Raw genomic sequence first — 14,015 nt, forward strand, 5'->3', positions numbered from 1 at the left:
TTATGATCTGATATGTAAGATGTTTTCTGTGGGGGGGAAGAAATCCTCCACAAGTCGGAGATCAAATCTCTGACATATTTTGATTCAAATCTTGAACGTCAGAAACTCAAACACAATGAAGGAACGTTGATGGCTGCAGAGAAATTATTTGGTTATCATGAATAATTGTAATGATAACTTCTAAGTCCTTTTTTGTTTCTTGTCAGTCAAAGGGAAAAATAGCAATATGTGAAATATTATTCTGCAATACGCACAGATTTTTTTTTTAAATATAGCCTATATATTTTGTTTATTGTCAAACAAACAATGACAGGCTTTTTTTTCTTTTTTCTTTTTCTTTTTTTTATTCCAAGATAGGATAATCCGGAAATCCTTCAGATGAGTTTGAGTTTCTGGTGTTAAAGAGAAGGAGGGGGAGGAAAAGACAAAAAAATCAATAAAACCAAAATAAAAATTTATCGACCTGAAATCTGTGATCCAGCAAAGAGGGAAATGAAATCAACAATTGCACAATTTCTATCTGCTTTTTTGTCATTAAATCGTACTGGTTTTCTACAAACTTGTAGTCTTGCTCCATATTTATTTAGCTCCAAGGGAGGAAAAAAAGGAGGAGGAAACACTTGCAAAAAGCTGCTTCTTTTCTTTTTTCTTTTTCTTCTTCGTTTTTTTTTTATCTATTCTAGCCTTTGCATTTTAATTACGGACTTTATCGCTTCGTCTGGGTTGCTTGGAAGTGTCCTTCAGCCGCTTTGCAGATGTGGGCACCGATACTGCTGTGCGCAGATGGCCACACTCAATCACCTGCATCTGAAATCTACACCAGCGGTCAGAATAATTGGGAAATTATTCGATGGTGACGGCGAGGTGGTTTTTACGGTTTCTGGGAGTAAAATGCTTTTTTTTTTTCGTAATTCATAATAATGCTTAGACCGAGATGTCTTAAAAACGTCCAATCATTAAGACAGTCACAGGTGAGCAGTTGGAGCATGAGATGGTGCAAAGTGTGTTTGTTTGTTGAACTTCTTAACAATGAAATCTGCCTTCATTGACAGTCTTCCACCCTAAAGTAAGATGGACGTTTCATCCTGCTGATGCACATAAATGTCAAACGTGAAAACTCCAAAAAAAAAAGGGTGCAAACGTGTTTCACGATGACGCAATTTATTGTAGAAATATCCCAAAAAATGTATTTGTTTAATTATTATTATTATTATTATTATTATTATTATTATTATTATTATTATTATTATTATTATTACATTTTGGGTAACTGCGTCTTATCTGGCTTCAGCATTTTTGGAGCGTTCAAAACTAAATGAATAATTCTAACAACGAAAATACAGCTGACTGTGATTAACATTTGGGATTCATTTAGATCTCGTCCTTTATGGTTTTTAGTTACGTTTTGTAACTAACAACCTAACAAGAGTGTTTTATAACGTGGCTGGGCAATGACTGGCTTCACTGCAGCTCGCTGCTGTCACCTAGTGGCCGAACACAGCTATGACTCTATCAATCATCGTGAACGAGATACAGTCTCTCAGAGTCCAAGGCGAGGCTAATGGCTGCTTGGATTTTGTTTGTTTATTAGTGGAAAGGAGAAAGAGAGGAGAACCCAGATTAATGTCGGATAAATATTCCAGATAAAGACCCAATTCTTTCTCACCACAACTCAGTGAGGAAGGTTTACAGAACTCTAGATTTCTGACGTGCAGCAAAGACAGAGATTTCAGGGTCGTCAAGCTTCCATGCATACAGTTTTAAGGCTCACATAAATGCAGCAGCATAGTACACATGCTTCTCATTAAGGGCTTTGTTTATTTTTCTGTCAGTTAAAGGTGATTTCTTTTTCTTTTTCTTTATTACGACTCATTGCTGATTTAAATCCAAAACTGCATTACTCAAAAAACTACATTAAGTAAGGCAATTAGAAATACTAATTAACACAGACATGCAGGCGCAATACAAAGTAAGCAGACATGTACTTTATACTTGGTTGCAGCTTCTTTGGAAGAAAAAACTGTGTCCCTTGATCAGCCAGTGTTTCTGTGAAGGTGTTCAGGAAGCCCTGCTTCCTTATCAGCTTATCTGCACTGCTTGGTTTGGTGTTTCTCATCTGACTCTTCATAATATCCCATAGATTCTCCATGGGGTTTAGATCAGACAAGTGTGATGGCCAATCAAGCACAATGACACCAAGGTCACTGAGGTAGGCGGTGGTACTTTTTCAGAGTGGACGGGTGTCAAGTCCTGCTGGGAAATGAAATCAGCATCTCCATAAAGCTTGTCAGGAGAGGGAAACATGGAGTGCTCTGAAATTCCTTGCTTGATGGCTTCAGCGACTTTGGACTTGATAAAACACAGTTGCTCAACAGCAGCCGACAACATGGCTCCTAAAATCATCTGTGACTTTATGCTGAACTTCAAGCTTCTTGGTTTTTATGCATTTCCTCTCTTCCCCCAGACTCTGAGACCCTGAATACATCTGTCTGAGGCTCTGGCCACAGCTGCACCCCACACCTTGTGAATCTCTTAAAAAAAATGAAATTGGATTTTCTTCACAATCCTTTCAACGGTGCGGTTATTTCTGCTTCTTGTGCATATTGTTCTATCCCACTTTTCCTTCCACTCAACTTTCCATTAATAAGTTGGATGCAGGATTCTATGAACATTTACCTTCCATAGCTCTGATTTGTTGTTACTACACATTTATGTAATAAAAGTTTTATGTATTTGTAACATTTCTGAGAAACTGAACTTTAGGTTTTCATGCTTGAACTGGAACACTGTTTGATGGGAAACTGAACCAAACCCAACTTCGTGATGAGCGTGGACGACCAAGGGATGATCTGTATTACGTCTCAGAGGGCCTTCCAAACGACTGAGGTCAACTTCAAGCTGAACGAGTCTTTCAATGAGACAACGGCTGATGACTGGAGGACCTGTGGACTTACATAACTGTGGTTATGTAAGTTTATGCTTTAAAATTACATTTGTGTAAAATTGATCCTGTTTTAGTAAATTGTCTATTTTTGGACCTAAAGTGAACTCTGAAATATATTGTTAGTTACTTAACATATTTGCATATGCTGGTTCCATTAAATTAAGTTTTTTTTAATGCAATAAAATAGTGCCAGCTATGTCAGATATCATAAATTAATTATATTGCTTCATGTTCTCAGATTATGTTCTGATTTAGGGAAGTTTTCAGTTCAATAAAAACTTTGGTCATTTTATTTCCTAAGAAGGCTGAAATCTAAAACTGTGCTCATTTAGCAGCCCTTCTCCAAAAATCCAGATTTTGGTCGTTTTCTCAGCTAGAAAATGAATGCAAAGCCTTTCATTAAAACAATCTGATCAATACATGGCAAAAGAAAGCACAAGTGCATACTTGTGGGGTTGTGTTAGTTGTTTCTTTGATTGTGTGTGTGTGTGTGTGTGTGTGTGTGTGTGTGTGTGTGTGTGTGTGTGTGTGTGTGTGTGTGTGTGTGTGTGTGTGTGTGTGTGTGTGTGTGTGTATATATTCTGAGGCAGGTCTGAATCCAGCTCTCTGGAGGACCCTGCTGTCTGAATCCTGCCTTATCATCCGACGGCCATCTGCCCTCCTCCCGGCCCTCACGCTCCTACAGGCATCTCCTGCATTATTCATACTGCACACACACACACCCACACACACACGCAGCTGCCACCTTTCACACTGTGTATCCCGTCTGAACGGAGGATGCTTCAGTATTGTTGTCAGTCCTAGTTTGTTTTCTCCTGCTTCTGTAAAGCAGACTTTGTTGGAATTCTTTTATTTTATTTTTTTTTGCACAATACCTGCATGACGGGCCAGAGCCATCAAACATCCCTCATTTGTTTGCTGCCGGTTTTCTCTTGCTCCTTGCTGTGCCTCCACAACTTGCTCTTTTCACATTCTGTGCTCCTTTCTGTCTGTTTCTCTGGAGCTCCTGGACAAAGATAAGGGCAAAGAGTTAATCCGTCAGCAGCCTTGGACAGGCTTAGCACCGTCACAGGGCAAACGCAGTGGGGCAAGATTAAGGGACAGAAGTATGAGGTGACATGAAAAAGTGTTTGCCTTCTTACAGGTTTATTCAGTTGTTTGTCACATCTAAATGTTTCAGATCATCCAAAACTGTTTATATTAGAAAATAACAACCTGAGTAAATGTGAAGTTTAATTTATAGAGGATATATGTATCCACAACAATCTGGCACCATGTGAAAAATAACCAGCCTGATAACTGCTGATGTCATAAAGCATCTGTGAAAACTGGGAATAGAGGAATATTGGCCCACTTCAAGACCACTTGAGTATCTATTCATTGTCAAGTCACAGCATTTTAATAAGATTGAAGTTTAGCCTTTAACTTTAACTAGGCCACTCCAAAATCTTTTTTTTAAGCCATTCAGAGGGGGGAGTTGCTGGTTTGCTTTGGATCATTATCCTGCTGCATAACCAAAACGCATAGGAGATAATTCACAAATATGATGCGAAACATTTTCAACACAAAGAAGAAAAGAAATTCCTTTTCAGGATGTCAATAGTGTTTTCAGAGCTGTACCAGAGAGAAACACTTCAAAACCTTGGCTGCAGTAATGCACATATTACTTTTTTTTTTTTTTTACTGCAGGTGACGCTTCTCTGGAATATTAATCAATGCCAAGTCAGTAAATAACAAGGACACACCAAAGGCGAAAAAAAAAAAATCACAGCTATTTTTAATGAAATATTGAAATGAATCAATTTTCATACAGCCGTTTATCTCTGGTTGTGGTACATTCAGAAAATCTTACACAGCATTTTCTCGTAGGCCATGTTGGCGTTTTAATTAGATTGTTTTTTTTTTTTTAAATCTTTTTTATTTACAGCCAGAAGATATTTCACAAGTTTGTTGCCGAAACACGGGGAGACGATGTGAGGCAGCACCTAGAGTCTACAAGCCGAAAATGTCGGGGGGAGGGAAGCGACCGTACACGAGAGTTAAGCCGGCGTTTCCGCAGTTTGGGAAACTTCCTGTGGTCCTGAAAGGAAGGAGGAGAAAGTTTGAAGTTCATGCAGCACTTACAGAGAATCACCTGAAAAATGGGTCGAACATGCAGACATGGCAAAAAGTGGGAAGCATGAAAAATGTTTGCCCAGTTTTGTTTGTTTTGTTTTTTTTTTTATGTCTGCAGGTCAAAGGAAAATGTACATTATTGCACAGATACACAGCTCAACGTATAATTCTGAGAGCGACATGTAAACATAAAAAAAAAAAACACTGTAAAAATATGAGCACATAAAAAGAACAAAACAATTACATTAAATAAACCAGCATTGGTAAAATAATCTAAATATATTCAACATATATAAAAAGAACTAATATACACATTTTTAAAGCATATATTGGCACTGTTGTAAACAATAGAGCAAACCTGAACTTTGTTGAGCCAAAAGGCAACATCATGCAGGAGAAAAATATTATGAAACATAAAAAAAAACTTTGCATTTTTCAGGACTTAATTACATCACTAAACTTCTACTTCAAGGTCTCTCCCATACAGTTACTCGTGAAGGCATTCCTGTCTTCTTTGATATTACCGGTAGTCCAGCAATTCTGTACTTTTTTTCTCGACTTGCAAAATGCAGCAAGAACCTTTTCACATTTTGCCATGTTTGTCTACAGACCTCAGTGCATGCTGTTGGGATTTAAGTGACGAAACAACAAAAAGTAGTGCATATTTTCCCAAACTTTAAGAAGTCAATATCTGCAGTGTGTGGCGTGGATACCCATGAAAAAAACCCCAGTGCATCTAACAGCATTTAACCAAATCCAGCTGTTCTACAAAGGCCTCAGAGTTTTTGTCAGAGAGCATTAGTGAACAAACGACACGATGAAGACCAAGGAAAACAGCAAGGCAAAGTCATGGAGGAAGTCGCAGAGACGTCTAACGGTGGGTTAGGTTAGAAAACAGAGCTTTCAACATCTCACAGAATGAAAGCATCATGACGCAACTTTAAATCCACCAAGACTAGGAGCCAAGAGAGATAACTCTGGAGGAGCTTCACATTTCCAAAGCTCAGGTGGGAGAATTTATAGATACAATTAGCCATGCGATAAAACCTTGAGCTATTTTGCAAAGAACAATCTCCAATCTTTAGATGTGCCAAGCTGATGGAGAAAGACTGGCAGCTTTGATGGCAGAAAAAGCTGTTTCTGCAAAGTTTTTTTTTTTTCCTCAGGGACAATGAATAAAGTTCACATCTGCTGAAGCTGAAGCAACCAACGTGTCACCACACGGCAACAAAAACAAAGTGAACCCACGTGTAATATTGGACAAGTAGCTTTTCAGACACCCCTGCTGGTGCACTATGAGCATTTGTTGAGTGACAAACACACATAAACCCTCCACCTTCACGCCGCAGATCCAAAACACCACAAACCAGCAGGGGCTTTATCTCATTGCAGCTAAAAAATAAGAAATCAACACAACATCAGACTTAACCAGGTAACCTATAACTAAATGAAAGGAAGCCTAAAGGCATAGTTTTGTGGACACGTATCAGCCATGCACATTAATTCAATATGTGAGAATTTAGGGTTTTTTTTTAAGAGATTGTTTAACGCGCTCGTAATGCTTGAATGCATCTTAGATGTTTCTTTTAGCCAAAGCTGTGGCCAAAGTAAAAATACAATGTGTAAAAGTACAAAACCATAAATCATTTTGCTGATGATTTGTCAGCAAAAAAGAGCCAGACTTTTTTCTGTCATCTTTCAACGTGGTCTTCATCATCGCTTCTTAAAATGATGGGGAAATAATGAAAGACTTTTAAAATTAGCTTTAAATTTATGCAGCTTTTCTTTGATTTTCAAAGATATGGGTGAGAAAATTGGAACAAACTGCTTTTTTTGTTGTTTTTAAGATTTTCTTTGGCCTTTATTGACAGTAACCAGACAACAAGTGGGCAATGCGTGAGAAAGGCACGCACCAAAAGTCCTACAATAAGTAAAAATAAGTTTACTTATTGTAAACTTATTACACACGGGCAATTTTAAGCCCATGTAAATCCTGAACATTGTTTGTTTTATGCCTAATGAAGCATAGCACAAACTTAAGGGGCTTAGCAAACTTTGAAAGGAAACTCATTTGTCAGGCATTGATCAAAACCACTTTGAAAAATAATAAGTCAGTCTGGCTCTTTGGAAACAAGATGGACAGAAACGACAGATGGCATTTGCACAGATTTGGAATTCCTATTTTGGATACATTTTATACTTCTAGATGTGACTGCAGGTATTACTCCGATGCATGGAGCGAAAGCAGATGGGACACAGGACAGAAGGTTTCAGGGGTCTTCTTGCTGATCGAGGACCACCATAAACTGGACTTTAAAGGAGAAACACTAACAATATTTACATCATAAAACAAAGGAAATAAGTTTCGGTTGTCAGATTATCTACACACTTTATATGCATAATATAATTCCGTTTTCTATCCATTAATTTACTTTGATTCCTAGAAATATTTACACTGAACGGCTTGGATTCAGTCTGGCGTAGCTGCAGGTGTCGACATAACTTCACCGAGAGGCCTTCAAAGCACGCACACGGCCGAATGGTGGCGCACGTTGCTACGAGGAAACACTGTGGGCGCGCGCAGATGTGGCTGCCATGATCACCAAGATGCCAAGTGTGTAAAAGGGCTTTTGTCTGCCGACGACGTGGAGAACCTGGAGGAGCCTATCAGCAGCAGCCGCGTCATTTACTCCTTTTGACTTTGCAACCTGTTGCTTTTTTTGTTGGCTACTTTCCTCCTCCGCTGGAGATTTGCAGGGAAACCTCTTTCTGCTCTGTCGATTTGTACCAACACAAGGAATCTTCAGCTATTAAATGTTCAGAGGTAGGTGAGCTCTAGCTCCCCCCTGTGGGCGTGCGTACCTACGAGTGTGTGCCACGTTTTGTCAACATTTGAGCTGATCTATTTCAGAGCACTCGGTGTCCATGTCGGAGTCGTAGAGAGAGTGGCCCGTGGGGTCGCTGACGGGCGACGGGGGCTCCTGTGGGGTGGGAGTGTGCGAAAGGTGGGAGAGATGGGAAAGCGGAGAAGTATGCGAGTAAATCGTCTCCTGGGAGGTGTCTGTGCGAGAGTAGAGGCCCAGGTCCGGGAGCTTGGATGGCGTGTCGCTGAGCTCGGTGGCCAGGTCGTAGCGGAAGTCCTCCAGGTCCACGAACCACTCGGGCCAGAAGCGCCGGCGGATGCGCTCACAGTACATGGCCAGGTTGATGAGCTCGCCTGTGATGGACAAAGAGCTCAGTGAGACGAGAAAAAACAATCATTGATTTGCAGCTTTTCCTCCGGTACAGCTTGAAGGAGAACTGCACTTGTTTGACCATTCTTACGAGCGTTTTAAGGCATTAAAAGAGCAAATGCAGAGAAATTGTTTCAAAACATATTTATCTTTTAAGGCAAATCGTATTGAAACAAATCTATCACACAGCAACGTTCCACTCCGCTCAAGTTTGATTTAATCAGACTGTAACAGATTCTACTATCAAGCTTTAAGAGATTTTAGATTTTAGCCTGCATGCTTTTTGCACGTTTTTTCGGAAGAAAAACTTCAGCTTCACAATCTTGGCATTCAGTCTATATGAGTGGAGAATTTAAAAGGCTGCTGTGACGTGTAGAAGACTCATCTGTCCTCTGTTTCTGTCTTGTCTTTTCATTTTTGGAGGAAATTACTCCAGCAACCAGATTATTTCACCACTTCTATTTACATTTTTGCATTACGGCAGCACTAAATTGGATTTTGTTGTTGGCGATATGCGCAGATGCAGCAGCTGGTTACTCTGATACGACGTTTGTTGAGGACACATTGTTTGCCCTCTCGACGGTCCCATTAGAGGACGAGAAGCAGAACAAACACACTGATAACATCGCTCCTCTTTGGGCCGTCAAACCACTGAACAGTAACGCAAATGCACAAGCAACTTCTTACTGAAGCACTTTATGCCACTTTATTACTACTTATTGTGCTCTTTAAGGAGTATTTATTTATTATCACTGCTTTTACTTAATGTCTGAAATGTGCCGTTTCTCTATTTAATGTTGTGACTGCACTTCTAATTTTGTTCTGCAACCTTGCAGTATTATGTCACATTTATTCATTAGTTTACTCAAGAGAATATTTTTGATTTTTTTTTTTTTTGTATTTAGTAAGAAACATATACATTTCTTCTTCTAGCAACCTCACCTTTGATGAGCTGCTCCGGTCGGGATCCTGGTAGAGTCCACATGGCCGGAGCCAGGTGGCCAAACACTGTAGCATCTACTGCTGAAAGCTTGGAGCCCATGATGTACTTCTTATCACCTGAGCGGGGCAAACAGAAGGAAATACGTCGCCACCAAATTAATAATAAAACGCAGAAAGACTTTAGATCATTTCCATTTGGGTTTATGTGTGGAGCAGTAGCTGTGGTGATGCTCAGCAGATGTTATATCTGACAGAGACTCTGGATCACATCCAAACAAACACTGATTGAACAATACAAAAAAAGAAAACACCACCAGAGGTCAGTGTTGAGCTGTTTGAGTTACCGTCTCAATAACTTAACGACGAACCGAATGCTTTTAAAATAAGTTAGATCTGATGTGTCTGTTAACAGCAGAAACCATCTGATAATCAAAATGCTACCTAGCAAGGTGGCCAAGGTTCGCATGTCCTTCTCCATGAGGCTGTAGACCTCCTCCTTAGAGAACCGTCCAATCCCGTGGCCGTACATTTCCCTTTTAACGATCCCGCCCGTCAGGTGACTCAGGATCCACTTGAGCAGGTCGCTCAATGGTCCGCTCACCGACAGCATCTTCTGAGTCTCTTCCAGGTTGTCCACCCACTGGCAGTAAGCCATAGTCCTGGGACACAAACAGCAACGAGAAAACATTTAAGGTCATTCTGTCTTTGGGGCAAAGACTAAAGGAGCATCTAGTTCTCTGGACATTTTACCACTTTGTGACCAGAAATGCCGTCGCGTTTCATTAACACTTCATGTGCCAAGCAAACGTAAAGCACGCCCCTCGGAGTAGTAAGTCGACAGAATATGAACACTTCTAATGGAATGACTACCGTTGAGATCCGTTCTCACCAGTAAAAGTGTTCTTCCACCATTTTGGTGATGGCGCGAGACAAGGCTCTCTCCTGCGGCGTCAGGCTCTTGTTCAGGCTCACGCCCAGCCTCTCCTCCAGAAACTCGACGATGAACTCAGTGCCGTAGACCCGCTCCTGGTTGTACTCGATCCACGGCATCTTTCCCTGCGGCGACAGCCTCCCGTCAAAGTAGTTCTGGAGGAGATCCGCCGCGATTCGGGGAGATTAGACAGTTGACAGAGCAGACAAGGGTGGAGGGCAGGTGGTAACAGTCAAAGCAGAAATAGTTAGCGCTAGTTCAAGAAGGAAAGCTCTGATTTTTTTAACATCGTTCCTGTTTTATGGTTATCATTTTTACTGATCTCACCTGGTAGGGCAGGTCGGCCATACGGAGGTAGGTCTCCAGTTTAAGGCAGAAGGGGGAAAGGGAAGGGGCCCCAGATTTGGGCCGGGAGAACTGGTGGAGGATGATGGCATCTTTAGAGTCCAGCTCCTCTTCTTTTCTATGTGGAGCGAACAGGGACAGAGCTGAATGTCACAGTGTGAGCTGAGGGGATAAACTGCATCCTCTTTTAACACAAGAATTGGCTTTGATCTGAACCATTTAGCTACTGTCTGTTTAGTCTCACTCTGTCCTGTAGGCAGGGGAAAGTTTGCTCCAGTCTCAAGTTTCTTTGAGTCTTCTAGGCTCGCTCTCTAATTATCTCCTGCATCTTCCCTTATGCTCTGACCAGGATTCTCTGTTAAGCATCCCGACGGCAGAATGACGCCATCACCATGTTACATCACAGGGAGGGGCTTTCCTTAGCTACTTCCTCTTTTACAAATAACCTAAATAAAAACACAGAACTATGTTATTATATGAAAATAAACATACTTTGAAACACTTTCGAGGTAAACTTTTTTTTACTTATTCTTAATTTGCATTTCCTGACAAGCTTATATATTCAGATCAAATGATAATCCATTAAAAATGTTGAAATATACAACAAACACAAGAGTGATAATGATACAATCCAATCCTGCACAGCTATGGCTATCTATGGACACTCTGAAGATAATTCGATAATAAGCGCTATTACTACATCTATTTGGCATTAATAAACACTTACTAAGCAGAGTTGAATTGAATAAACTAAGATTTAACTTGAGAAGGAGAAGGCTAGAAAAATTAGTCACTCTCCGATGAAGACAAAAGATTAAGACTAAATAATGATTTATTTTTAGTTTCTGCAGCTAGATAAAACATCTAAAATGGACAGTAAATTGGTACATTGTATCTCAGTTAAATGTCTTTCACTAAAGTGTGAATTCAAAGACAGGATATCCAACGTCTTTATCAGTTCACTCAAGCGCAGAATACTTGAACCACTATTGTAGAAACAGAAAATAGAGCCAGAAAGTCCACCAATAAGTCAACTTAGCCCTCTGGGGAAAAGACGTTGCCTGTCAGTGAAGCATGACGCCGTGAAGTCGCTGTTGCACAAAGCCAAAAAAATAAAAAAAAGGTGCATGTGTGAGTCACGTGGGAGGACGGAGCTCATCGTGGCGCAGCTGAACGGACAAACAGCTGAGTGGCTGCCAGCCCACGGCCACTGAGTCAGGATAACAAAGCCTTTCAGAGATAATCTTTGGGTCATCCTGTTGATATGAAGCCACTTATTGGACAAAAACACGCCTACAAATGGTCATGCTGCAGGGAGCTGTCCACTGAGTTCCGGTGCTGAAGTCTTTTAAGACACCAAATATCTGAGGAGCTGTCTGTTTCAGTGCAGGACTGAAAGGTTCTCCCACCCAAACAAACCAGATTATTGTTTGTTTTCCCTAACAAGATCAAAGACATTAGCTTTTGTTATTGGATTCAAATATCTGGGAGATGGTAATTCGATGCAGAGCACACACAGAGGCAGAGAGCTGCAGTATTTACTGCCACAGCCGAATGAACAGCTTGATCTGAGCCGCTAAACAACCCCCAACCGGACCATCTTGGGTTACGAATACGCAATAAATCTTTGAATCTAAATAGTAAAATTCTTGATTCTCCCCTGACTTTAAGATAAGTAGTAAATATTTTGTACGTTAAGTCAATGGAGAAAGGTTCGCTTGCAAAATGGAGTGAAAAAAAGCACCAGTTTTTTTATTAGTTTACAACCAAAAATCTGAAAAAATGTGTCTGGCATATATGCATTTATACCCCTTAAGTCAATACTTTGTTGCACCTCCTTCCACTGCAAATATAGATGGATTAAACAATAGCTTGTTAGTCCATCGCCGTATTCTTTTACGTAAAATTCTTGTGGCTGTGGCTTTAAACAGGTTGTTCTTCTTGGCAGTTTTCTACAAATTGATTGCACTACATTTCATTTAGTGGTTTCAGTGTGGAGGGGCCTGAGTGCAAACCGAGGTTGGAGCGTTTCAGATTTGAAAAATGAGTAAATCTTTGCTTCCACTTCTCAGGTTTGGTTTGTGCTGACATCTCGTATAAAAAACCAACAAAATGCGTTACAATGGATGTAAATAAATAGCAGAATGTGGATACTTTTGGATGACACTAGATGAAATGAATCTCAAATGTCTGATATTTGCTGTAATGTCGAATGTTTTGTAAAAGTGGGAGGGGAAGCTGAAATGTATTTAACTTTATCAAATCATAAGTGAGGCGTTTTGTCATTAAGATGCAGATCAATCATCCTGCATATAGGCTATATATGAAAATTCAATGTGTGAAATTCAGTGTGTTTGTGAGGATGGAGCTGGAGGAGGTGGGGCTTCCGTTACATCACAACCCACCCCTCACGATTCCTTATTTTCTGCCCGTCTGCGTCCTCACCCCGCCCAATTAAGTAACATCAAACCCCAAAGGGAGGATGCAGCAGAAATCGGATATCTAAGACGTTCACAATTCACACTGAGCTTGCTTTCATCCAGCAGAGGCCTGCAGAGGAGGAGCGCGTCTCCTCTGACCGTCTCCGTGCTGTTTGTGTACCTGATGGTCAGCAGTTCGTGCAGCAGATACGCAGCGGCAGCCAGCAGAGCGCCTCCGGTCACATACAGAGTCTTCCTCCACCACGAGTCCGAGCCCAGCGCCGACATCATCCCGCCGTGGTCCCGCAGAGGCCGGGCGACGATGGACCCGTAAAGCGAGAGCTGCTCATCGAAGCTCCGGTTCCGGCCGAGATCAACCACACACGACCCCGTCCAGGCGAAGCCAACGACGCGCCAGTGCATGCTCGGTGTCCCCCGCAGCTTTCCGCCTCGCTTTAGCAGGTCGGGTCTGCATCGGCGGGGGCGTCATGGGTCCCGACCGAGACGGGGGCAGAGCAGCGGGAAGAGCCGGGGGGACACAGGCATCCCGTCCGGGGCTTATCCTCCAGCCACCGGGGAGGACATACTCTGAAGCCCGTCCTGAGCTTCCTGACTTGACCCCCCTCTTCTTGTCTACATTCTGTCAAGGCGGACCAGCTGACAAGCGATTTCCGGATGGGGTTTTTTCAAAATAAAAGTCGGGTTTTTTTTGTTTTTGTTTTTATCTCAAAATACTGACATGTTTTCACATAATTTTCCAAAGTCAAACTCATAAAGAAGAGCCAGCATCATGCTGTGACACCTCTTCCTTCAGCAGGGATGGGGTAACTGTTAAAGGGAAGACAGATGGGGCTGATAACAGGGAAGTAAACCTAAAATGTCAAAGATTTCCAGAGAAGATTGGCTTTTTTCCCCATATGCAAAATTGCATAGTGTGGAAAAAGACTTGCACCATACGTCACCATACACCCATCATCCCTGCAATAAAATACAGTGGCAGCAGCACTATGCTAAAGTTGGAGTGAGTTGGCGGGAAGATAGAGGAAAATAGATAGAGGAAATAAATTTAGAAACCCTGGAAGAAA

The 14,015-nt window shown here is 41.3% G+C and overlaps 1 protein-coding gene across 1 annotated transcript; it reads right to left on the reverse strand.

The window, feature by feature from the left end:
• Window positions 1-4,704: 4,704 nt before the first annotated feature.
• faxca (failed axon connections homolog, metaxin like GST domain containing a) lies at window positions 4,705-13,844 on the reverse strand. Its single transcript, XM_055044501.1, has 6 exons — window positions 13,112-13,844; window positions 10,493-10,628; window positions 10,124-10,320; window positions 9,676-9,893; window positions 9,235-9,351; window positions 4,705-8,276 (listed from the first exon to the last, which is right to left on the reverse strand). The coding sequence occupies exons 1-6, from the start codon at window positions 13,351-13,353 to the stop codon at window positions 7,945-7,947; spliced, it is 1,242 nt and encodes a 413-aa protein (XP_054900476.1). The 5' UTR covers window positions 13,354-13,844; the 3' UTR covers window positions 4,705-7,944.
• Between the last annotated feature and the right edge of the window lie 171 nt (window positions 13,845-14,015).

Source organism: Poeciliopsis prolifica, unplaced genomic scaffold, assembly GCF_027474105.1.
Source record: "Poeciliopsis prolifica strain line A6 unplaced genomic scaffold, Auburn_PproV2 SCAFFOLD020, whole genome shotgun sequence".
Lineage (NCBI taxonomy): Eukaryota > Metazoa > Chordata > Actinopteri > Cyprinodontiformes > Poeciliidae > Poeciliopsis > Poeciliopsis prolifica.

Coding starts and splice junctions, on each gene's coding strand:
- faxca (XM_055044501.1), bottom strand. CDS start 13,353: ATGCACTGGCGCGTCGTTGGCTTCGCCTGGACGGGGTCGTGTGTGGTT. Junction 10,629..13,111: donor CACGAACTGCTGACCATCAG/GTACACAAACAG, acceptor CGCTCCACATAG/AAAAGAAGAGGAGCTGGACT. Junction 8,277..9,234: donor ACCGGAGCAGCTCATCAAAG/GTGAGGTTGCTA, acceptor TGTCCATCACAG/GCGAGCTCATCAACCTGGCC.